At 45.5% G+C, this 26,383-nt stretch overlaps 1 protein-coding gene across 2 annotated transcripts; it reads right to left on the reverse strand.

Moving 5' to 3' along the window:
- Positions 1-4,167: 4,167 nt before the first annotated feature.
- Positions 4,168-26,369, reverse strand: LOC141052581 (uncharacterized). 2 transcript variants are annotated; one of them, XM_073549817.1, is made up of 4 exons: positions 26,199-26,369; positions 16,487-16,643; positions 16,241-16,386; positions 4,168-5,375 (listed from the first exon to the last, which is right to left on the reverse strand). In XM_073549817.1, the coding sequence occupies exon 4, from the start codon at positions 5,349-5,351 to the stop codon at positions 4,182-4,184; it is 1,170 nt and encodes a 389-aa protein (XP_073405918.1). In that variant the 5' UTR covers positions 5,352-5,375; positions 16,241-16,386; positions 16,487-16,643; positions 26,199-26,369; the 3' UTR covers positions 4,168-4,181. The 2 variants fall into 2 exon arrangements, with proteins under 2 accessions (XP_073405918.1, XP_073405919.1); XM_073549818.1 differs by lacking the exons at positions 16,241-16,386; positions 16,487-16,643.
- Positions 26,370-26,383: the final 14 nt, after the last annotated feature.

Genomic DNA, 26,383 nt, shown 5'->3' on the forward strand with positions numbered 1-26,383 from the left:
TCCAAAGCTGTATTGCAATTCTAATTACATATATTTCACATTGACATGCTTTAGCATGACAGCGTGCAACCATTCTTTGTATATTGTATATGGGGGTAGCTCCTCTTGGTTTGCACCTATTCACACTAGTTTGGATGTGCCAGTCAGGTTTTTTTTGTCTTTTGCAAGCTGATTTTAGACAGCACTCACTTTTACTGTGATGACAATAAGGACAAGCTTTAGTATACAAATACGAGAGTGCTGCGAAACACCCTCATTTGCATATTAAAGTAGATTTTACTTTATAGTGCCAATAAAAATAATTCTATAGGAATATGCCCCCTAATCCCCATTCTAAAGTGTCAGCCTCCCCCAAATCCTGGGCCTGCGTAGCACCAGACTCCCATGTTCACCAGTATATAGCAGCACCAGCCTCCCATGTTCACCAGTATACAGCAGCACCAGCCTCCCATGTTCACCAGTATACAGCAGCACCAGCCTCCCATGTTCACCAGTATATAGCAGCAGCCTCATCTTTTCACCTGTATACAGCAGGACCGGCCTTCCCTGTTCACCAGTATACAGCAGCAGCCTCCCTTGTTCCCCAGTATATAGCAGCACTGACCTCCCCTGCTCCCCAGTATATAGCAGCATTGGCCTCCCCTGCTCCCCAGTATACAGCAGCAACAGCCTCCCCTGTTCCCCAGTATACAGCAGCACCAGCTTCCCCTGTTCCCCAGTATACAGCAGCACCAGCCTCCCCTGTTCCCCATTATATAGCAGCACCAGCCTCCCTTGTTCCCCAGTATATAGCAGCACCAGCCTCCCTTGTTCCCCAGTATATAGCAGCACTGGCCTCCTTTGCTCCCCAGTATAACCAGTAGCAGCACCAGCCTCCCCTGTTCCCCAGTATACAGCAGCACCAGCCTCCCCTGTTCCCCAGTATACAGCAGCACCAGCCTCCCCTGTTCCCCAGTATACAGCAGCACCAGCCTCCCCTGTTCCCCAGTATACAGCAGCACCAGCCTCCCTTGTTCCCCAGTATACAGCAGCACCAGCCTCCCTTGTTCCCCAGAATACAGCAGCACCAGCCTCCCTTGTTCCCCAGTATACAGCAGCACCAGCCTCCCCTGTTCCCCAGTATACAGCAGCACCAGCCTCCCCTGTTCCCCAGTATACAGCAGCACCAGCCTCCCTTGTTCCCCAGAATATAGCAGCACCAGCCTCCCTTGTTCCCCAGTATACAGCAGCACCAGCCTCCCCTGTTCCCCAGTATACAGCAGCACCAGCCTCCCCTGTTCCCCAGTATACAGCAGCACCAGCCTCCCTTGTTCCCCAGTATACAGCAGCACCAGCCTCCCCTGTTCCCCAGTATATAGCAGCACCAGCCTCCCTTGTTCCCCAGTATATAGCAGCACCAGCCTCCCTTGTTCCCCAGTATACAGCAGCACCAGCCTCCCCTGTTCCCCAGTATACAGCAGCACCAGCCTCCCTTGTTCCCCAGAATATAGCAGCACCAGCCTCCCTTGTTCCCCAGTATACAGCAGCACCAGCCTCCCCTGTTCCCCAGTATACAGCAGCACCAGCCTCCCCTGTTCCCCAGTATACAGCAGCACCAGCCTCCCTTGTTCCCCAGTATACAGCAGCACCAGCCTCCCCTGTTCCCCAGTATATAGCAGCACCAGCCTCCCTTGTTCCCCAGTATACAGCAGCACCAGCCTCCCCTGTTCCCCAGTATACAGCAGCACCAGCCTCCCCTGTTCCCCAGTATATAGCAGCACCAGCCTCCCTTGTTCCCCAGTATACAGCAGCACCAGCCTCCCCTGTTCCCCAGTATATAGCAGCACCAGCCTCCCTTGTTCCCCAGTATACAGCAGCACCAGCCTCCCCTGTTCCCCAGTATACAGCAGCACCAGCCTCCCCTGTTCCCCAGTATACAGCAGCACCAGCCTCCCCTGTTCCCCAGTATACAGCAGCACCAGCCTCCCCTGTTCCCCAGTATACAGCAGCACCAGCCTCCCCTGTTCCCCAGTATACAGCAGCACCAGCCTCCCCTGTTCCCCAGTATACAGCAGCACCAGCCTCCCTTGTTCCCCAGTATACAGCAGCACCAGCCTCCCCTGTTCCCCAGTATATAGCAGCACCAGCCTCCCTTGTTCCCCAGTATATAGCAGCACCAGCCTCCCTTGTTCCCCAGTATACAGCAGCACCAGCCTCCCCTGTTCCCCAGTATACAGCAGCACCAGCCTCCCTTGTTCCCCAGAATATAGCAGCACCAGCCTCCCTTGTTCCCCAGTATACAGCAGCACCAGCCTCCCCTGTTCCCCAGTATACAGCAGCACCAGCCTCCCCTGTTCCCCAGTATACAGCAGCACCAGCCTCCCTTGTTCCCCAGTATATAGCAGCACCAGCCTCCCTTGTTCCCCAGTATACAGCAGCACCAGCCTCCCCTGTTCCCCAGTATATAGCAGCACCAGCCTCCCTTGTTCCTCAGTATATAGCATCACCAGCCTCCCTGGCCTGTTCCCCAGTATATAGCAGCACCAGCCTCCCCTTTTCCCCAGTATAAAGCAGCACCAGTCTCCCCTGTCACCGGTATATAGCAGCACCAGCCTCCCTTGTTCCCCAGTATATAGCAGAAAAGTCTCTTCTCACCAGTCTCCCCTCATCTTCAGCTCTATGAGCGCTCACCTGATCCTGTGCCCTCCTCCATATCATCTTCCTCCTCTGCTGTGATGTCTGCAGTGAGAGATTATCTCATCCTCACATGTACAGATGCTGCAGCATCTCGGATGCAGGGAGCTCTCTGACCCCGGAAGTTGCTGAGCAACTACTTCCTGGGTCAGTCAGCTCCCTCACCCTCCCTCTCTGTCATTCCTCTCTTCCTGCATCTCATCCAGGTGAAAAACATATAGACGTTTATTCTGCCATGACAAAATGCGACGTTTCGACCATCAAATGGTCTTGAAAAAGACCATATGATGGTCGAAACATCGCATTTTGTCATGGCAGAATAAACGTCTATATGTTTTTCACCTGGATCAGATGCTGTTCTCCTTTGTTACCTTGGATCTTCTGATGTCCAACTGGGTCTTTGGACTTTGAACGTGCATCCCTTGGATCCTGAGGTTGCTGTCGGCCATTCCTATGTGTGTTTCCTCTCCCTGCGTCTGCTGCCCCTCACTGCACAGCATCACTGAGTAACAGCTGGCTGCACAGCAGCATAAATAGTTTGCTAACAGGTAAGGAAGGGGGCCCGTTTAACTGTGACATCACATGCATGCAGCAGAGAGGGCCCCCTGCTTCTCCTGTTAGTTGTAATACTGCCGCCGGCTGTCATTCAGCTAATGGCTTTGCCTGTCCGTCGGGGGCCCCCTTCCGCTCTGGGCCCCGGTGCACTGCACTGGTTGAACCAGCGGTATGTCCGCCCCTGCCTCTGATCTTCACATTATTTTTTCTTCTAAAGTCTTCAAAGTTGGCCATATTAATTTTGAGAGAAGTAATGTCTTTTTGTAATTTATCCAGGGAATCTGAAAATGCAGGAAGGATCTGCGGCTGACTTGAGTTTAAAATCTTGTGATTTCTAAGAGATTCGGGTATTTTTTGGCCTTTTGTGTTTTTACCGTAATCCTTCATAGAATTCGGGTAGGAGTCATCGGTTAAACGCATCAGAGTATCTTTGAAGAGGTCTTTCACAAAAACTTCAGATGCTTTAGATTTATTTTGTATCTTAAAGGGATTTCCCTGAAGGGTAGGAGTCCCCATAGAGGCATTCAGCGAGTCCAAAAAAGCTTTGCACAAACTGACCATAAAACCTTCAGTAGGATAGTCATCCGAGGTGGGTATGGCATCTAGTAATAATGTATTTATCTCACTTTTAGTTTCCCCCTCTGAAGAAAAGCTTGATGATAGAGGTTCATCCGATGCCTAATCACTGAGAGAATCGCTCCCAAGTTCATCAAATAAATCATCCTCCGCAATAAATCCCTCCGAACAAAAACAATCAAAATCGTTTGACAAGCCATTTTTATCTGAGTGTCCCATTAGATCTCCTTTGTTATCTTTATCATTATAGGATGACCCAAAAGACTCCAGACCACCATCATTATACAGATGATTAGCACCTTTCATCCATGATCACTCTACCTTGTTCTGGTGCACTTCCCCTTTAAATTTAGGGATAAGAGTAGAGGGACTGGGAATCAAACATCCATTAGTAACCCAGTATGAATATTATGTTCATATAACTCTTTACCCCCATTATTCAGCCTGAGTCCAGTAGCATGGTCCCCAGCATCAAGAGGGGATTGTAGGTCTGTGAGTGCAGGGATATGACCCTGCAAAACTGCAGATATAGGGATAACTCCCTGTTCATCGCTCCCTTTAAGCTTCAGTTGCCGCTTCTGAACCCGGTCCCCTCCACTACAGACTGACCTGGGTATAAACTCTGGTGCCTCAGAATGCAGAACCTTTCCTGTAGCTCTCTGCGGCGTGGATGTAGAGGTCTCAGCAGACAGACATGTTGCCAATATGACTAAATCACCGCCAGATCTCCTCTTCTGCGTCTCATCATCCATTCCTGTCTCGGCCTCCTGACGCCTCCTCATAATGCTGGTAATTGGCGCCGGGGCTGTGACAGGAGCCAGCTTCACCTCCGCTACTGCTGCCAGGTCCCCGCTGGGTATTTCCAGCCGCGTCTGCCTTCTCTTAGCGACTGGTCCCACCGCGGCTCCTTCATACTTCTTCAGAGTTTCGGCCGCTGTTACAGATGCCCCGTGAATCGCTGCTGCCGCTGTCACAGGGTCTTCGCCACCTCTTCCCATCGGTGTCAGCTGTGTCCCGGCCATCTGACCCGGCGTGCTCCTCTGCTGTGCTGCCCGCTCTGCATTGCTGTGGTCTCTCCTCCTGGTTTGGTCTGACTCTGCAGGTGCCACTGCGCTGCTCCCCCGCTCCATCTTCACAGTCTTCTCTGTGTGCAGCGGCAGGGCTGTCACAGAGAAACCGCGGCTTCTCTCCCCCACGTAGTCAGCATGTGATGAGGTAACGGCCTCCTCTTTATGCACACCACGCTCGCTCCTTCTGCTTCTGGGAGCCACGACAGGTCTCCGCGCCACGCTCCTCCACTGTACAGCTAGCTCTGCTTCCCCGCTGCTTCTCCTCCCGGCATGAACATTCAGTGGAGGTGCCTTCATGCTGCTCCTTGGTCCCGGCATCATGCTCATAGAGGTCGGGGATTCCGTGACAGACTTCCTCGTCGATGTTACTCCATTCCCCCTCTCTGTCCCGGGCCTTGCTGTATTCACCTTCTTCCTCCCTGCAGCAGGCAGTGTGGATGAGTCAGCAACTTTTGCAGACCCCTTTCTCTGCTCCATGAAAGGCTTTTATTCTTGTGTAATCTTCAAACAAAAGAAAATAGAGTAAAAGTCCGTTGTACTAGAAAAGTAATAAATTTATTATACATAAAAATAGTACTAACAAAACATAAACAAACATGTGCAACAAAGGAATCGAGTAATATCAGCTGCTTTTTGTCCTGTCCAATGGTATCAATAGTAATAGAGTGCTAAGTGCTTATTGTGGAGATGGGCCATAGAAAAGGGACACAAGAGTAACAGGAGATCAAACCCAGGTGCGCATCCTGAGGAAAACCCCCCTGATCCCATGCTATAGTGCTTACTCATCATATGCTCCAGGACATGTGCAGCGCCGCCACCGACGCGCGATTCGCCTCTTTCTCAAGGTGATTTGATGTGATGCTCTGTGCTAGATGTGACTACTGTATATGTGGCTACCCAGTGGTTGTGCTGGGGGTTTGCAACCTGTCAAAGGTTTTGCTAATATGTCATAATTAGGGATGAGCGAGCATACTCATGAGGATTCGGTACTCGGCGAGTAATGCGGTACTTGCGGTACTTGAATCCTCATGAGTATTTCACTACTCGTCTCGCAATATTCGCAACAGCCCGCACAGTCCCTGCACAGTCCCAGCACAGCCCCACACAGCACGGCACAGTCCCCGCACAGTCCCCACACAGCCCAGCACGGCCCACCACAGCCCACCACAGTCCCACACAGCCCAGCACAGTCCCACACAGTACCTGCAAAGCCCTGCACAATCCCGCAAAGCCCGTCACAGTCCCGCATAGCCTGGCACAGTCCCCGCACAGGCCAGCACAGTCTTCGCACAGTCTCCGCCCAGTCCATTACAGTCCCCACCCATTAATCGCATTTCCCATAGGCTTACATTGGACTCTGTACTCGCTACGAGTACCCGAGTATTAGGAGGTACTCGTAATGAGTACAGCGAGTCTGAATACTACAGTACTCGCTCATCCCTAGTCATAATAACACATTGATTTTTCATCAAGCGATATTAAAATTCATGGCGATGTATGTGTGGACATACTTATATTCTCCTGTTTTTTAAGTTGTATATGTAGCCTTGCAGCGCTGGGGTCCTGGTTTCAAATCCCACCAAGGACAACATCTGTAAGGAGTTTGTATGTTCTCCCCATGTTTGTGTGGGTTTCTTCTGGGTACTCCAGTTACCTCCCACACTCCATAGACATACTGATAGGGAATCTAGATTGTGAGCCCCAGTGGGGAAAGTGCCCATAATGTCTATAAAGCTACATCAGGGTAAGGCCGGTTTCACACTTGCGTTTTTTTGCGCTGTATTTTAGCGCTAAAAAGCGCATGCGGTTTTTTTCCCTATATTTTGCATGAGATGCGCTCATGTGCGCATACACATGCGTTTGTATGCGTTTTTACGCGCATGCGTTTTTTTGTGGTGTGCGCTCGGGCACACAAAATACATCCTGTTGCATTTTTTGGGCATCCGACTTGCCTCAAAAAAACGCACGCGCGCGCAATGCGTTTTTTTTACAGCAAGACACCCATTATAAGTCTATGGGTGCTCATATGTGCGCATTGGCATGCTCATGTATGCGGTTTTTTGCGCATGCGTTTTTTTGTTGACCATTAGTTAGACAATGGAAATTAGGGGTTTGGGTTAGAGTTAGGGTTAGTTAAGGGGGTTTAGGGTTAGGGTTTGGGTTAGGGTTAGTATGGTTTGGTTAAGGGTTAGGGTTTAGGGTTAGGGTTTAGGGTTAGGGTTAGGGTTTGGGTTAGGGTTAGTAGGGTTTGGTTAAGGGTTAGGGTTAGTATGGTTTGGTTAAGGGTTAGGGTTAGGGTCAGGGTTAGGGTTAGGGTTAAGGTCAGGGTTAGGGTTAGGGTATGGTTTGGTTAAGGGTTAGGGTTAGGGTTAGGGTATGGTTTGGTTAAGGGTTAGGGTTAGTAAAGTCATGGTTTGGGTTAGTGTGAGGGGCCAACTAATGTTGGAAAAAACCGCAAACGCACTAAAAACAAATACAAACGAATAAAAATGCTGCGTTTTTTTCATGCATGCTCATAAAAATGCTTGAAAAAAACGCAGCATTTGTCTGCATTTGTATGCGTTTTTTCCATGCGTTTTTTTGCGGGAAAAACGCCCTGCAAAACAAAGCAAGTGTGAAAGTAGCCTAACAGGTTTTCTTTGCTGGAGGCAATTAACAGTCAATAAATAACAGCGGCCTGCTTGTCACAGCAGACCATTAGACTGGGTTTCCATGAATCAGATGCATCCAGTCACTTTTTTAAGTAAGCAGAAGTACTTACAAATATAAGATAACATTTTTACTTTACTATTGAGTATGCTGCACAGAGATTAAGACATGTGGGAAATGTAGTGTATAGAACTTCTTATTTTTTTTAGTGACTACAGGCAAACACTTAACTACAGCCTTTAAAGCAAGCAAAAAATGACAAAATGCAGAAAGTGCAAGATGAAAATACCATAAAAACCAGACCTAGAATATGCACTGGTACTTCTAAAGTCCAATTCTCAGGTCTCAAATTATAAAATAAAGTTATTCTTTTGATGATTAGATATATTATTATTCTATATCAACAATCTGCACAATAAAGAGGTCTTTATAATAACTGGTAAAACAATAAAAGAAAGAAAGCAGAACAAAGATGTCATTGATGTTTCTCACCTGCCCTGGAGCTCCAGGGCCGGGCTCTGCATTCAAAAAGTCAAATGGTGCTCCTTCCCGTCCAAGCCCTGCTATGCACCCAAACAATAGTTTTCCTCCATATATTGGGTCACTCAGGAGAAATTGCACAACAAATTGTATGGTTCAATTTCTCCTGTTACCCTCATGAAAATGCAAAATTTGAAGTTAAAAAACATTTTTGTAGGAAAATGTAATTTTTTTATTTTCTCAGATCAAGTTCTGTGAAGCACCTGAGGGTTCAAGGTGCTCAATACACATCTACATAAGTTAAAGGAAAAAAAAGAAACTAAATAGGAAACCTTAAATAACAAGCTGCCAAAAGCCCTAACAGCCATGTGACTTGGGGTTTAGGCAACAAAATTGGAGACTCCTAAATACATATCTGAACCACAGAGAAATTGGAGTACAAAGTCCAAAAAAGTGCATAAAAGGTATAAGTTTATTAAATACACTAATAGTACAAAGGTAAGTAAAAATAGAGGTGTATAAAACACTTAAAGCAGCTGGATCAGGTAAGTAGTGGCTAACAATGTTCCCCCATAAGCGGACCCAAATCTAGTAAAGCAAAGTGCTAATGCTGCACTGGGCAATGAATGGGATAGGACTAGTGCTTAACACAAAGCTTCATATTAGTACGCATAAATCAAAGAAGCCATGTATTCCCTTCCCCCATAGTACTTACCCATACTCCATGCAGGGAGACCCATGTGCCACGCCACCACCGACGCGCATTTCGCGTTAGGTTTCTCAAGGTACGGTGATGTGATGTGCTTTGGGTAGTACCTTATAAATCCCTATCATCACTACAATCCAGGTGTCCCGCATGTGTCCGGTAATACCAGCTGGATGCTACATTGCTTCCGGCAAGATGGCGTTGCGGGTCACGACTGTCAATGTGATATCAATGGCCCGCATGCGTCATCACGTGGCGCCATCAGGAATGTTCCGTACCTCGGCACATGGGAAACATGCACACTAGGATCCTGTATGCAAGATGACTCATTCCCTTATATAAATCTACATTATACCGTGCAATTATAGATAATAACACTGTGACTCACAAACATTGTACGATATATATTTTGACAAATTACTACTGTGCACCATAATTAATCTAATATTCATGTCTAAACATTACATTAAATAAAACAGGAGTCATTAACAGTGAAATGTCGTAAATAGGACAAAAATAATAATATAACAATAAAACACATAAATCAATAAATGACAATGTAACATAAAAAGAAAGGAAGAAAAAAAGAAAAACAAATTTTTAAAGCCAAAAATTAAAAAAATTATAGTTCAATTAAACATCATAATTACTTATTCCAAGGGAAAGAACTGGAGGACAATTCTCGCACAAAGGCTTGGCCCAATAGATCTTTGTCAGCTACCACATTAATATGGTCAAATAATACTTGATCACAGATAGAACTAAAAGGATAATGAATATAAAATGATTAATAAAACCAATCACAAGACAAAGACAAACATAAACACAAAAATACTCGATTTAGAAGATTAAGTCCGGAGATTCTCATAAAAATGAACTAAAGCTCAATTGCTCATTGAGTCATGCCGGGGCTACGGTATTAAGTACCGCAATCCATCGGCATTCTCTTTGAGCCAACGTATGCTTTGTGTCACCACTAGAGTTGAGCGATACCGTCCGATACTTCAAAGTCTATGGGACTTCCGGTATCGGAATAAGAAAAACCCTGTTTTTGCCTTGTACAGCCTCTCTGGGGTCTGTACGGGCCTTTCGGGGGGCTGTGCCGGCCTGCCAGGGGGTCTGTGCAGGCTCCGGTGGTCTGTGCCGGCCTGCCGGGGGGCTGTGCCGGCCTGCCGGTGGTCTGTGCAGGCTCCGGTGGGCTGTGCCGGCCTGCCGGGGGGCTGTGCCGGCCTGCCGGTGGTCTGTGCAGGCTCCGGTGGGCTGTGCCGGCCTGCCGGGGGGCTGTGCCGGCCTGCCGGTGGTCTGTACAGGCTCCGGTGGGCTGTGCTGGCCTGCCGGGGGGGCTGTGCCGGCCTGCCGGTGGTCTGTGCAGGCTTCGGGGGTCTGTGCAGGCATCGTCCGATGGGACTACAAGTCCCATCGGGCGATGCCTGCTACCATGACAGTGATTGACACATTAGCCAATGATGGGACAGTAGTAGTCCCATCATCCGGCTAATGTGTTGAATGTAAAAAAAAAAAAAAAAAATTACATGCTACATACATGCTACATACATACAACATGCATACTACATACATGCTACATTCATACTACATACTACATACATGCTACATTCATACTACATATATACTACATGCAACATACATACTACATATATACTACATGCAACATACATACTACATATATACTACATGCATGCAACATGCATACTACATGCAACATACATACTACATATATACTACATGCATGCAACATGCATACTACATATATACTACATGCTACATACATACTACATATATGCTACATACATACTACATACACTCACTGGCCACTTTATTAGGTACACCTGTCCAACTGTGTGTTAAGACTTAATTTCTAATCAGCCAATCACATGGCGGCAACTCAGTGCATTTAGGCATGTAGACATGGTCAAGACAATCTCCTGCAGTTCAAACCGAGCATCAGTATGGGGAAGAAAGGTGATTTGAGTGCCTTTGAACGTGGCATGATTGTTGGTGCCAGAAGGGCTGGTCTGAGTATTTCAGAAACTGCTGATCTACTGGGATTTTCACGCACAACCATCTCTAGGGTTTACAGAGAATGGTCCGAAAAAGAAAAAAAATCCAGTGAGCGGCAGTTCTGTGGCCGGAAATGCCATGTTGATGCCAGAGGTCAGAGGAGAATGGGCAGACTGGTTCGAGCTGATAGAAAGGCAACAGTGACTCAAATTGCCACCCGTTACAACCAAGGTAGGCAGAAGAGCATCTCTGAACGCACAGTGCGTCGAACTTTGAGGCAGATGGGCTACAGCAGCAGAAGACCACACTGGGTACCACTCCTCTCAGCTAAGAACAGGCATCTGATGGCTACTTTCAGCAGGATAATGCGCCATGTCATAAAGCTCGAATCATCTCAGATTGGTTTCTTGAACATGACAATGAGTTCACTGTACTCAAATGGCCTCCTCAGTCACCAGATCTCAATCCAATAGAGCATCTTTGGGATGTGGTGGAACGGGAGACTCAGACCAGCCCTTCTGGCACCAACAATCATGCCACGTTCAAAGGCACTCAAATCACCTTTCTTCCCCATACTGATGCTCGGTTTGAACTGCAGGAGATTGTCTTGACCATGTCTACATGCCTAAATGCACTGAGTTGCCGCCATGTGATTGGCTGATTAGAAATTAAGTCTTAACACACAGTTGGACAGGTGTACCTAATAAAGTGGCCAGTGAGTGTACATGCTACATACATACTACATATATGCTACATACATACTACATATATACTACATGCATGCTACATACATACTGCATGCTACATACATACTACATTCTACATACATACCACATATATACTACATACATACTACATGCATGCTACATGCTACATACATACCACATACATACTACATACATACTACATACATACTACATGCATGCTACATGCATGCTACATGCTACATACATAACACATATATACTACATGCATGCTACATACATACTACATGCTACATACATACCACATACATACTACATGCATGCTACATACATACTACATGCTACATACATACTACATATATACTACATGCATGCTACATACATACTACATGCTACATACATACTACATACATACTACATGCATGCTACATGCTACATGCATGCTACATACATACTACATGCTACATACATACTACATATACACTACATACATACTACATACATACTACATGCATGCTACATACATACTACATGCTACATACATACCACATACATACTACATATATACTACATGCATGCTACATACATACTGCATGCTACATGCATGCTACATACATACTACATACATACTACATGCTACATACATACCACATATATACTACATACATACTACATACAATACATTCATACAATACATACATAGACATACAGTACATATAACATAGAGTAACATACTTACCAATACTTGTCACATTGTTCCCCGAAGCCATTGTCTTTTACGGAATAAATATTAACATAACAAACCACAAAAATACTCACCCACGATCCGAAGCAGTCCACGCGTGTGTCCCACGACGATCTTGGGTAGAGAACGGCAGCATCAGCTGATGCTGCCGTTCTCTACGGGCTGCAGGAATCCAATGACGGAAGGTAGGTATCCTTCCGCACTGTATTCCTCCGCCACTTAAAAAAAAAAAGTGAGACTAGGGACTTTTTTTTTTTAAGTGGCGGAGGAATACAGTGCAGAAGGATACCTACCTTCCATCATTGGATTCCTGCAGCCCGTAGAGAACGGCAGCATCAGCTGATGCTGCAGTTCTCTACCCAAAATCGTCGTGGGACACACTCGTGGACTGCTTCGGATCGTGGGTGAGTATTTTTGTGGTTTGTTATGTTAATATTTATTCCGTAAAAGACAATGGCTTCGGGGAACAATGTGGCAAGTATTGGTAAGTATGTTACTCTATGTTATATGTACTGTATGTATTGTATGAATGTATTGTATGTAGTATGTAAGTAGTATATATGTGGTATGTATGTAGCATGTAGTATGTATGTAGTATGTATGTAGCATGCATGTAGCATGCAGTATGTATGTAGCATGCATGTAGTATGTATGTAGTATGTATGTAGTATATATGTAGTATGTATGTAGCATGTAGTATGTATGTAGCATGCATGTAGTATATATGTAGTATGTATGTAGCATGTAGTATGTATGTAGCATGCATGTAGTATATATGTGTTATGTATGTAGCATGCATGTAGTATGTATGTAGTATGTATGTGGTATGTATGTAGCATGCATGTAGTATGTATGTAGTATATATGTGGTATGTATGTAGTATGTATGTAGTATGTATGTAGCATGCAGTATGTATGTAGCATGTATGTAGTATGTATGTAGTATGTATGTAGTATATATGTAGTATGTATGTAGCATGTAGCATGCATGTAGTATATATGTAGTATGTATGTAGCATGTAGTATGTATGTAGCATGCATGTAGTATGTATGTAGTATGTATGTAGTATATATGTAGTATGTATGTAGCATGTAGTATGTATGTAGCATGCATGTAGTATATATGTAGTATGTATGTAGCATGTAGTATGTATGTAGCATGCATGTAGTATGTATGTAGTATGTATGTAGTATATATGTAGTATGTATGTAGCATGTAGTATGTATGTAGCATGCATGTAGTATATATGTGTTATGTATGTAGCATGCATGTAGTATGTATGTAGTATGTATGTAGTATGTATGTAGCATGCATGTAGTGTATGTAGTATATATGTGGTATGTATGTAGTATGTATGTAGTATGTATGTGGTATGTATGTAGCATGCATGTAGTATGTATGTAGTATATATGTGGTATGTATGTAGTATGTATGTAGTATGTATGTAGCATGCAGTATGTATGTAGCATGCATGTAGTATATATGTAGTATGTAGTATGTATGTAGTATGTATGTAGTATTTTTTTTTTTTTTTTTAACATTTAACACATTAGCCGGATGATGGGACTACTACTGTCCCATCATTGGCTAATGTGTCAATCACTGTCATGGTAGCAGGCATCACCAGATGGGACTTATAGTCCCATCGGACGATGCTTGCACAGACCCCCGGACATCAGCACAGCCCCCCGGCAGGCCGGCACAGCCCCCCGGCAGGCCGGTACAGACCCCCACAGGGTGCACAGACCACCGGCAGGCCGGCACAGCCCCCCGGCAGGCCGGTACAGACCCCCACAGGGTGCACAGACCACCGGCAGGCCGGCACAGCCCCCCGGCAGGCCGGTACAGACCCCGGGCAGTCCACACAGCCCCCCGGCAGGCCGGCAGAGACCCCCGGAAGGCCCGAAATGACGGCGCATCATGATGCGCACACACCGCGCATCATGATGACGTCATTTCGGCTGTCAATCAACTTTGAACTTCCGATTCCGATGCCGACTTCCGATATTGAAAAAATATCGGAAGTCGGTATCGGAATTCCGATACAGCAAGTATCGGCCGATACCCGATACTTGCGGTATCGGAATGCTCAACACTAGTCACCACCCCTTATTCCGGCACGTATTCTATCAATTCCCCATGCTTGTAATTTATCTGTGTTACAATTATGTTTTAGTCGAAAATGTCTTGGAATAGGCTTCAATGAGCTCACATCCTCCACGTCACAGGCGGCCACAATATCTCTCACATGTTCAAGTATGCGAATTCACAATTTGCGTGATGTCAGACCAGCATAAATTAAGCCACAAGAGCACACCACATAGTACACCACGAATGTAGTGCTACATGTGATGTAGTCTCTAATTTTATATTCTTTTAGACTGTCCGATGATGTAAACGATGTGGCTCGCCTTAAATTTTTGCATGCTAAACAATCCTCGCATGGAAAAATGCCATGTTTTAATTCACCTGATTTAAATGGATTAGGGGATTTACTGACATAATGGCTCTTTACCAGAATGTCTTTTAAGTTGTTACTTTTCCGTGCTGTCATAAGGAGGGGTTTTTGGAGACATTTCCGGAGTAGGGGATCAGTTCTCAAAACAGGCCAATGGCGATTTAGTATCTCCCTCATGGTTATAGGTGGAGATAAATCTAAACTTCTCATCCTTGTTTGTCATTGATTCCATCCATCTGTTTACCAGAAGGTCCACCCTAGGAGTATTCTTGGCTTCCACATAGCCCCTCCTAATGTATCTTTTACTATATCTTCTTTGTAAGAATCTTTCCCCAAGGTCAACAGCCTGCTCCTCAAAAGAGGAATCAGTGGTACAAATCCTCTTGGCCCAAAGAAATTGGCCCTTAGGGATGGCTCTAATCGTGGACTTAGGATGTGAAGAAGAAAAAGCGTGTAACAGGGCATTCACTGAAGTTTCGCTCCTGTACAAATCAGTGTGTATAAAACAGTCATCCTGAATCCTAAAGACAATATCAAGAAATGAAATTTCTCTGTGATGATATACCTAAGCGAGATGGATGTTGAAGTCATTGGAATTCAATTCTGCCATAAACTTGCATACATCAACAATAGGGCCCTGCCAGATGAACAAAACTTCATCAATATATCTGGACCATCCAAGGATCTGGGGGTTAGGCAAGCGCGCCATCCGAAAAAATCCCCCATTCTCAAAAACCTAAGAATTAATTAGCATAAGATGGTGAACATGCCGCTCCCATGGCAGTCCCCTGTTTTTGTAAGAAAAAGCAATCTTTAAAAGTAAAAAAATTGTGGATCAGGATGAATTCCAACAACTCCAACATCAACTCACGTATATCAGCTCCAAGATTACTTGATTCATGAAAGAATCTGGTTGCATTTAGTCCATCATCATGGCAGATGCTGGTGTATAAAGATTCAACATCCGCCGTGACGACAACCACATCCGAGTCAACAGAAAGGCCATCCAATCTACGCAGGCTGTCCTTAGTGTCCCTGACATGCGAGGGCAGTATCTCAACCTGTGGACGTAAGTAAAGTTCAATGAATTTACAGTTCGGACCACAAAACACTCCCATGCCACAGACAATCGGACGCCCCAGAGGAGAGACAGGATCCTTGTGGACCTTGGGGAGTAGATAAAAGGTGAGGATGACTGGAAATTGAACTAACAGTCCACCCAACACTTTTTTGTAATGATACCCCTCTCATAGGCAATCTCCAAAATGTTGTCTAGTTTACTCTGAAAATTAGTCAAAGGGTTCTGGGGCAACTGAGTATAGGTATCCTTGTTTCGCAATTGTCTCAAGACCTCCTTTTTGTGCCTCTCAACCTGCCAAATGACCACATTTCCCCCCTTGTCAGCTGGTTTTATGACCACATCATCCCATGTTTTGATCTCATCCATTGTCTCTGTGATGAGGTCAAATTGTCTTTTTTCTTATAATTATCAACAGTTTTGCAATCCTCTGTTACCAAACGTGTGAAAATTTCCACCTGGGGATATAGAGACAGTGGGGGAAATGTGGTATATCTAGCAGAAATGGGGGGCAGAGAGGTACTTACCAAATCAGAGTTGGATTCAGATTCCAAATCTTCAAGGATACGTATTGCTTCCTCTTCAGTTACCCTCAGATCCAAATAAGGAATGGACCGTGAATGAAGCCGTTTTAAGATGACCTTCTGGGAAAACACATGGAGGTCTTTGATCGCTGTAAAGAAATCAAAATTGTTAACCAGAGAAAAAGAAAGTCCCAGCTCCAATACTTGTTTCTGAGATTCCGAGAGAACATGTGAAGATAAATTTATTACCTCCATTGTATTTGTTGGGCATTTTTATTGCCCTTAGGTGAAGCCACAAACTTCCTTTTATTGTTGGATTTTCCACCTTTCCAACGGCTATCCTTCACATGATCTCTCCTGTCCCAAAGTGTTCTTATCTTCTCTGGACATTGCATTGGATCTCCAACTGAAGACATAGATGAAATCGAAGTTGAACTACATCTAGCAGAAGTCTTTTTGCTATTTAAATGACGTCCCTGACATTTATAGATTCGATCCAGCTGTCAATCTGCCAAATCACGTTGATATTTTTTTAGTTTTTTTGTCTTTCATTTTTTTAGAGATTCGTCAACTTCAACTTTAAGTTTTGTTACCATCTCACCTGTTAAACGTTTATTGATTTCATCCTGTATCCTCCCAAGTTGCCCATCTAACTCATTAATTTGTTTTTCATTGGATTTGGATAATAGCTCCATAAATCTTTTGGAACACACAGACGCAACCTCTTCCCATTATGTAACAAACTCAGGATCATTAATTGTAAAAGAGGGAAAAACCTGAATCTGTAAACCCCTGGGTATAAGACCACAGGTCACGTATTGCCCCCAGAAAGCTCTTTTCCACCACAAACGCATACGTTTACTGAGAAATTCTTTGTAGTTAGTGGTAAGTAAACCAGTATCTCCGGACTTAAAATCCAAACCACTACCCAAGCCTTTGCTGAAAACTCTATCGAGCTGAATCAGCCACGCTTTTTCACGTTCACGATAATCCATGTGCTCCATAATGGTAACTGTGAAAACACAGAGAGCAATCAGAGAAAAAGAAACCATATAGGATACCTTAAATAACAAGCTGCGAAAAAACCCCCACAGCCATGTGACTTGGGGTTTAGGCAACAAAATTGTACACTCCTAAATACATATATTAAACACAGAGAAATTTAAGTACAAAGTCCAAAAAGTGCATAAAAGGTATAATTTTATTAAACACATATGTATCAAATACACTAATAGTACAAAGGCAAGTAAAAATAGAGGTGTACCAAACACTTAAAGCAGCTGGATCAAGTAAGTAGTGGCTAACAATGTTCCCCCATGAGCGGACTCAAATCTAGTAAAGTGCAGAGAGCTAATGCTGTTAGGGTTACGGATCACACTGAATAAAAAATATAAGCAAGTGTGATCGCAATCCGGGGTCCACCGTGCAGAGATGGTATACTGCTGCTATACAACAATGGACAGCGTATAGTAAACCGCTTGCTGTATACCGGCGGGGAACCACTGACCCGGTGTTATAGGAAGTGGGACCTGTTACTGCACAGAGTCTGCACAACCTGATGCCGAAGCCTTTTAAACCTCACAGGCTACGGCTAGAGGAGCGCTAGCATGTGGTCACAGGACACTGCTTCCGAGACACAAGAACAGTGCCCCTCTAGACCCACTAGCACCCGGAACCGCTACTGCGGAGCTATGGAAATTTCAACCTGGAACGCTGTGCCCTGTTAACCATCGCAGGGTGCAGCAAACAATAGACCACCGCTCTTAGCGTGTACTGCCTCTGCACATGCGGTCGCCACTAACCAGCCTGGGTTTGATGCTGGAAAGCACACTATCTGTGCAAGGCGCCGTGCAGACGGACACTGTTACACATGCGGTACTGTGGTGCTAGTGCTGACTGGCGCCCACTGGCACTAACAGATGAGAGCTGAAAGCACTGCGGCGCTAAGCAGTACCAGTACTAGGTGCTGACTCTACTCTGTGACCCTAACTCAGACACAACCGAGGGAGGGGAGTCATAATGAGTCATTCACCTGTCTCATACATCCATCATCACACACCACTATAACCATAAGAGTTAAATCTCTATCATAGCGCATGGCGGGGCGGCCATGCAAGACTTTTATAGCCACGACCTTTCGGGACCTTCCTGATGGTCCAATCAGAGCAGAAGCAAGACCTGAGCATGTGACCTCCGATGTCCAATGAGAGATTGTTCCACGGGCATGCTCAGTGGACCGAAAGGTGGACTTAGTCCCTGGAGTAGCTCGCTGCTGACAAGCATGCGTTGCTGTAGCTGGACCAGAAGTGGCAGCAGCAACCAAACCCACAGTGCTAGTCTGAGCAGAGTTCCGGGATCGACAAGTCTGCTGAGTAGCCTCCTCTGCGGCCAGAGAGGAATGGGAGACCGCAGAAGGCAAGGCTCGGGATTCCTGCTGTGCAGCGATAGGACCCCGACACCTAACAAATGCTACATTGGGCAATGAATGGGATAGGACTAGAGCTTAACACAAAGCTTCATATTAGTACGCAAAAATCAACGAAGCCATGTGTTCCCTACCCCCATAGTGCTTACCCATAGTCCGTGCAGGGAGACCCATGTGCCACGCTGCCACCGATGCGCGTTTTGCATTAGCCTTCTCAAGGTGCGGTGAAGCAATGTTCTTTGGGCAGTACCTTATAAATCCCCATCGTCTCTACGATCCAGATGTCCCTCATAATGGTGCATGTGTCTGGTAATACCAGCTGGATGTGTGACACCCCAGACTCCGGTTGTCACAGTGACATTACCTCTCTCTAATGGGTAAAGTCATGCTTGGAGGCAGAAAGGGACCCCCATGCCAGGCAGCATAGATTTAATCACAATTTCCTGCTGCAGGTCAGAAAAGGGAGATGCCTTATAAATTCTGGCCAGCAGAGGGGGTTGGTGAGTCAGCTAGAAATCAGCTGAGGGAGATGTCATGGAAACGAAACAGCTGTGAGCTGTGAGGAGAAAGGACAGTTTAAACGTGAGGACGTGAGGAAAAGAGATCTTTCTGGAAGATCCTGTCAGATGAAGACAGGCAGTTGATCTGTGAAGAGGGAAAGGACAAGAGCAGAGACTGATAGACTCTAGGGAAGCTAAAATACTGCATATAGCAGACCCCTGTGTGAAGCGCTAATAAAGAGAAAAAGGACATCAGAGTCCTAGGCTGACAGGAGCTGTAAGTTGTGATAGCCGAATATGAAAGTAGAGGGGATTGTAAATTCCTGTGCACATTAGTCACCTGAGGGCACGGCAGCAGATAAGGAGCCCGTGGCCGACGGTGAAGAGAACGGTACCCGTGGAATAAGCTCACGCTGACAGCCGTACAGGTTAGTGAAACCATCACGAATAGAGTGTCGCAGCATAGTTATATACAGCGGAGACCCACACACATAGCGCAGAAAGGAAGGTCCAAAATCCCCACCTGGCAAGGTGGATTCCCTGAATGCCTCCAGGCGAGCCGGACTCATTCCACCACCTGTATGTGGTACTCTGGACTGCAACCTATTACCAGTAAAAGGTAAAGAACTGCACCTCTCTGTGTCTTTCTCTCATTTATCTGCACCCTAACGCTTACAGCCATTTTACTATTTATTTAACATCTTTGCCCTGGGACTACAGCCCTACCTGTGGAGGGCTACAACATCATAGCTGTGCCCAACATCCATCCCAGAGAAGCAACACCGCAGCGCTGGTCACCTCTGACTAGAATACCACAGGTGGTGTCGCGTATTTCACCATCTATGAACATTATCTTTATTTTTTTACCACAAAAATACCACACAACTTTCCCCTATTTAATTACTGGATGCCTCTGGGCCACGGACCGGGTCGCCGCCGCCGTGACACCATCCTCCATGGAAGTCGACGGGCCCAGTACCGAGTACCCCCAGGCCCCGCGGGGCGCTCCAGATGTTACATTGCTTCTGGCAAGATGGCACTGCGGGTCACGACCGTCACTGTGACGTCAATGGTCCGCATGCGTCATCACGTGGCGCCATCAGCAATGTTCCGGACCTCGGCAGACAGGACACATGTGCACTAGGACCCTGTATGTAAGATGACTCATTTGCTTAGAGAAACCTACATTATACCATGCAATTATAGATAATAACATAGTGACTCAGAACCATTGTATGATATATATTGACAAATTAATACTGTGCACCATAATTAATCTAACATCCATGTCTAAAAATTACATTAAATACAGCAGGAGTCATTAACAGTGAAATGTGCTAAATAGGGCAAAAATAATAATATAAAAATAAAACACATAAATCAATAAATGACAATGTAACAGAAAAAGAAAGGAAGAAAAACTAAAAAATTTAAAAAATCATAGTTCAATTAAACATCATAATTCCTTATTCCAAGGGAAAGAACCAGAGGACAATTCTCGTACAAAGGCTTGGCCCAATAGATCTTTGTCAGCTGCCACATCAGGATGGTCAAATAATACTTGATCACAGATAGAACTTAAAGGATAATGAATATAAAATGATTAATAAAACCAATCACAAGACAAAGACAAACACAAACAGACTCGATTTAGAAAATTAAGTCCGGAGATTCTCATAAACATGAACTAAAGCTCAACTGCTCATTGAGTCCCGCCAGGTGTCACGAGGACACTTCTTGTGTGACACGACTCGCAGGCCGGTAACTAAAACAACAAGACATGGCACCTGTAACTGTCCTGTGTGACACGACCCGCAGGCTGGTAACTAAACCAACAAGACACGGGGGAAGGGGAAACAGCTAAAACGGTGGGCCCTGCGATAGGGAGCGGGGACATGGAGACCTCCTGCATTCCCCTGAGTCAGTGTCCCTCACACTCCTAACGTTCCCTATACAGGCTCCTCACCTGTCGCCGAACCGGAACCTGTCACCCTAGCACACCCTACACCTATCCCTTGCTAGGGAGCTGGGTGGTGCAGGCACTGGCCCCACCGCTGTACTAATACACACCATGGACAAATACAAACAGGGAAACGCCACTTAGCTTTGCTCTGTTGCTATTGCTCCCAGCAACAGAGTCCACCACCAGAATGCAGCTTTCCTCCAGAATAGCTGCTACTTCTCCAAGCTTTGTCAGAGCTGCAAAGAACACCTCTCTGTAATTCCTTCCTTCACCAGACTTTACACCAGAGCTCCCCTGAGCTGCTCTCTGTAGTTCCTTCCTTCACCAGTCTTGGTTGGAAATTAGCAATATCACCAGCAGTGAGTGAGAACACCTGACACACCTTTATAGTTAGGAGCCAGAGTCTCACATCTGTTAGAGATTCCCGTGCAATAACGCTCACCACCACCGGGGGCAAACTAGAACAAAAGACACCACTGTGTAATAACCCTAATGGCCACCGGGGGCAATACCAACTCTAAGCAACCAGCTCAATGGGAAAAAAAAGGTTACTTATTCAAAACCTGTCATATCCAACCTGGATCATGACAGTACTCTCCCTCAATGAGGGGCCTCTGGACCCTCAAGACCACTCCTCATCAGGGAACACCTACAGAGGGGATGCCAAGATCCAGAGTTCAGCTCTGCAACTACCTGTACCTCAGGTTAATGACAAATGGGCACTGCTGGTATTGGCAATGTATGTTCTGGCGGCGTTGCACATCCCCAGAGCACCGTCCTGGGGAGCGAGTTGTGTACTGGATGTTATTTGGTGGACACCCATACACGCTCATTCACACACTGGTCCGGACCAGAACGTTTATTGCCACTCATTACTTTGTCAATTACTGTGAACTTTTACTGGAACTGACAACAGAGGCATCCCCCTGTTTCACCACACTCACACTCCCGCTATTCACCAAGGGAAGCACCACCCTCCAACCCCTCCTACTACGAGGCCTGCGCCTCTCTGGGTTGGCTAATGGCGAGGGTGGAGACTTGCCCCTACTCCCTGGCAGCACCCCTGCAGCCACAACTGGAGGAGAAGGGGACGGGGGAAGAGAGATGGCAGAGACAGTAGCCCCTAGGCAGCAGCCCTCACATGACTGCTCCCAGCTGACTACTTCCCTAGTCCGCCAATCTAAGACCGGGTTGTGTTTTTTAGACCAAGGGGGGGCCAACAACGATAGGTGCTGGATTTCCCTCCAAGACGCAGTATAGCTGGAACACATCCTGATGTCCGCTATGCAGCTCAATATCTTCTACGACTTGGTTTAACCCCCCTGGCTCAGTGGGGCAGAGTTAATGGCCTGGATGCTTATGGGTTTGTTCAGCGTCTTACACCTCAGACTATGAGTCTGGACAACCTGAGCATCCACCAGACTGACTTCTGCCCCACTGTCCACAAGCACCGGTATGCCCTTAGGTACCTCGTCAACCATCACCTCTGTTGTCATATTACCTTCTGAGGGCGAGGAGGAAATATACACTCCCAGGTCGTCTTCCTCCACACGACCAGGGGAACACGGCTTCTCTGACAGTACAGAAGTTTCGGCGCCAGTGCCCTGGACTAAATCATTAGTCTGCTCACTACAGGGACGTACCCCTTCACCTCGGGGAATACCAGGAAATCAATTACAATGGTGTCCCTGTGATAGGGAACGGGGACGTGGAGACCTACTGCACTCCCCTGAGTCAGTGTCTCTACACTCCTAACGATCCCTATACAGGCGCCTCACCTGTCGCCGAGCCGGAACCTGTCACCCCAGCACACCCTACACCTATCCCTTGCTAGAGACCTGGGTGGTGCAGGCACTGGCCCCACCGCTGTACTAATACACACCAGGGAAAAATACAAACAGGGAAACACCACTTAGCTTTGCTCTGTTGCTATTGCTCCCAGCAACAGAGTCCACTGCCAGAATGCAGCTTTCCTCCAGAATAGCTGCTACTTCTCCAAGCTTTGTCAGAGCTGCAAGGAACACCTCTCTGTAATTCCTTCCTTCACCAGACTTTACACCAGAGCTCCCCTGAGCTGCTCTCTGTAGTTCCTTCCTTCACCAGTCTTGGTTGGAAATGAGCAATATCACCAACAGTGAGTGAGAACACCTGACGCACCTTTATAGTTAGGAGCCAGAGTCTCACATCTGTTAGAGATTCCCATGCAATAACGCTAACCACCACTCGGGGGCAAACTAGAACAAAAGACACCACTGTGTAATAATCCTAATGGCCACCGGGGGCAATACCAACTTTAAGCAACCAGTTCAAAGGAAAAAAAAGGTTACTTATTCAAAACTTGTCATATCCAACCTGGATCATGACACCAGGGCTACGGTATTAAGTACTGCAATCCATCGGCATTCTCTTTGAGCCAACATACGCTTTGTGTCACCACCCCATATTCCAGCACGTATTCTATTAATTCCCCACACTTGTAATTTATCTGTGTTACAATTATGTTTTAGTTGAAAATGTATTGGAATAGGCCTCAATGAGCTCACATCCTCCATGTTATGGGCAGCCACAATACCTCTCACATGTTCACGTACGCAAATTCGCGTGACTTCAGACCAACATAAATTAAGCCACAAGAACACACCGCGTTGTACACCATGAAAGTAGTGCTACACGTGATGTAGTCTCTAATTTTATATTCTTTTAGACCATCCAATGACGTAAACGATGTGGTTCGCCTTAAATTTTTGCACAGGAGATCGTCATGGGACACTCGTTATTAGCTGGACTAGGGCGGAAAGATAAGTATAGGTTGGTTTATTATTTTTATTACAGGAGATCTAGGGCTTCGAGGAATTAGGTGTATATGGTGAGTATGTACTCTATGTTATATGTTGTATGTACTTTATATGTATGTACTGTATGTTCTGTATGTTTTGTTTTTTTTTACACTTGACATGCATTGTCTGATGGGACTACTTTCCATCATTGGCACCGCTATCACTGTGAGCATTCATTGCCGAATGAGAGCAGTAGTCCCATCAGACAATGGCTGCTTACACAGACCCGCACACCAGCATGCCCACAGGGACACATGCACACACACAGGGACAAACACACACACTGACACACACAGACACATACATGCAGACCCCCGCGCACACAGACACGCACAGTCTCTGCCCACACACTTCCCTCCTCCCGATCTGCAGTGTTTCTAGCACCTATATCCGCAGCAAATCCTCAGATCTTTTTTACATCTGCGGTTTTGCTGCGGATGTGCCTGAATCAATGGAAGTCAATGGGTGCAGAATCACTGCAGATCTGCAAAAAGAATGCACAACAAACCCGAATTTCCCATTCACGGACATTGGCTGTGCACTACACTGCGGATTTAATGCGAATCCGTGCGGCCAAAATGCTGCGGATTCGCATCTAAATCCGCAACATGTGCATATAGCCTAACACCTCTTTCCTTTCCCTCACACACACATATCTGTCTTCCTTATTGAAAAGGCAGATAGTGGGAGGGGTTTTACAGGCTGCAGCTACATTGAGTGTAACCTTTTTCTTAGGCCGGGGTCACACTAGCGAATGGCATCCATTGCCAGAGCATCCGCTGCAATATGCTAATGACCCTCGGCTCCTGTTCTGCTGCGAACGGGAGCTGAGTGTTATGCGACTGTGCTCCGAGCCTCTCGCACAGAGGACCGGAGCAAAGCTGCGGAGGAGGTGGAGAAAGTAATTTCTCCATCTCCTCCATTGCTGGTGTCCGAGTGGTATGCGCTGTGTCACTCTAACCCATAGACTTATATGGATGTGAGTGCATCGAGACTCGGCCGAGTGTCGGTGACAATTGCAGCATGCTGCGATTTCACTCGCATGTAGAATATGGCCGAGAAAAAAAAGCGGAGATGGGAGCTGCCCCATAGATGAACACTGGTCCGAGTGCTACGCGATGTTTCATCGCTAGCGTGACGCCAGCCTTACACTCAGTAATTTTGCTGTAAAGTAAGGTTTTTGTGTGTAAAATGTATATATTTATTTGGTATACTGTATCTGTTTATTGTGTAATCGTTTACAATGTGTGTGAGTACTTATACTCATATTGTCAGTGTGAGAGAGGGATGGATGACTAGTGACCCCGCACTCACACTTCCTGACAGTTACATTATAAAACCTAAAGGAGGAAAAACCGAACAAAAGGTCAAGAAAAATAGGACAATTAAAATTAAGGTTAAAAATTATTGAGGGTAAAATTGTAGCACTATAAAAAGAGGTGCCCGCACGTGCAAATAGACGATACATGATTGAGCTAAAAAATGAGTAAATAATCAAATTTATATAAAAAGTTCCTCAATTTAGACTGAATTGTACAATAGTATAAATAAAGTGATCAATTTAATCAATAATTAGACCAAAATAAAACCAACACACCAGGTTTTATCCTAAGGATATTAATTGAAGCATTGCAATGTAAGTTAATTAAAGTAAAACGACGAATGAATAAAAAATAAAGCATAAAAAATGATGAAAATTTTTTTGTTGAAAAAATAAATAAAATAATAAAAATAAATAAATAAGGGGGAGATGGGGGAAGTACAAGCAATATGGAAGGGGGGACTATATAAAAAACAATAATAAATAAAAATATGTGCAAAAAATATAGTAAAAAAATTTTTTGGATAAAAAATGGACAAGGATGGCCAAAGCTGTGCCACACAAAATTGTGCAAGTGCAAAGTGATGCCAAAAAGAAAAAAATAGGACTGTTTCAATAAGCTGTGCATACAAAAATTATATATTCAGTGAAAAGCAATAATAATAATAAATATTATAATATTAATACTGTAAACATGTCCCAATTTGAAGTGCAAGTGCAAAAAAGGGGAGGGGGAGTTAGGGAGGAGGAGATAGGAAGAAAATTAAAGGAATGTTGACAAAAGTTAATCAGCTGACTAGACAGAGATGCTAAAAATACCCAACATACAGTAGTGAATGGGGAAACAAATCAGTAAATATGTTGCAGTGATATAACCAATATAGACCGCCAGCGAATAAGATAAATTAAGCCAACCTATAAAACAAGAGGCAGCGCGTTATCTGGAGTAGTGGTCACGGTGCGGAACACACCCCAGCGCACGTTTCGGAGCCTTGTCCTTCGTCAGGGTCTGTCAGCTATTGTGGAACTGTGGTTTATATAGGGTCAGTGTGGGCCGCCGATACGAGAAGATTCGGGAGTAGTCGGCGCATGCGCGCCTG

Source organism: Dendrobates tinctorius, unplaced genomic scaffold (genome assembly GCF_039654945.1).
Source record: "Dendrobates tinctorius isolate UK_male_01 unplaced genomic scaffold, ASM3965494v1 ptg000162l, whole genome shotgun sequence".
Taxonomy (NCBI): Eukaryota; Metazoa; Chordata; class Amphibia; order Anura; family Dendrobatidae; genus Dendrobates; species Dendrobates tinctorius.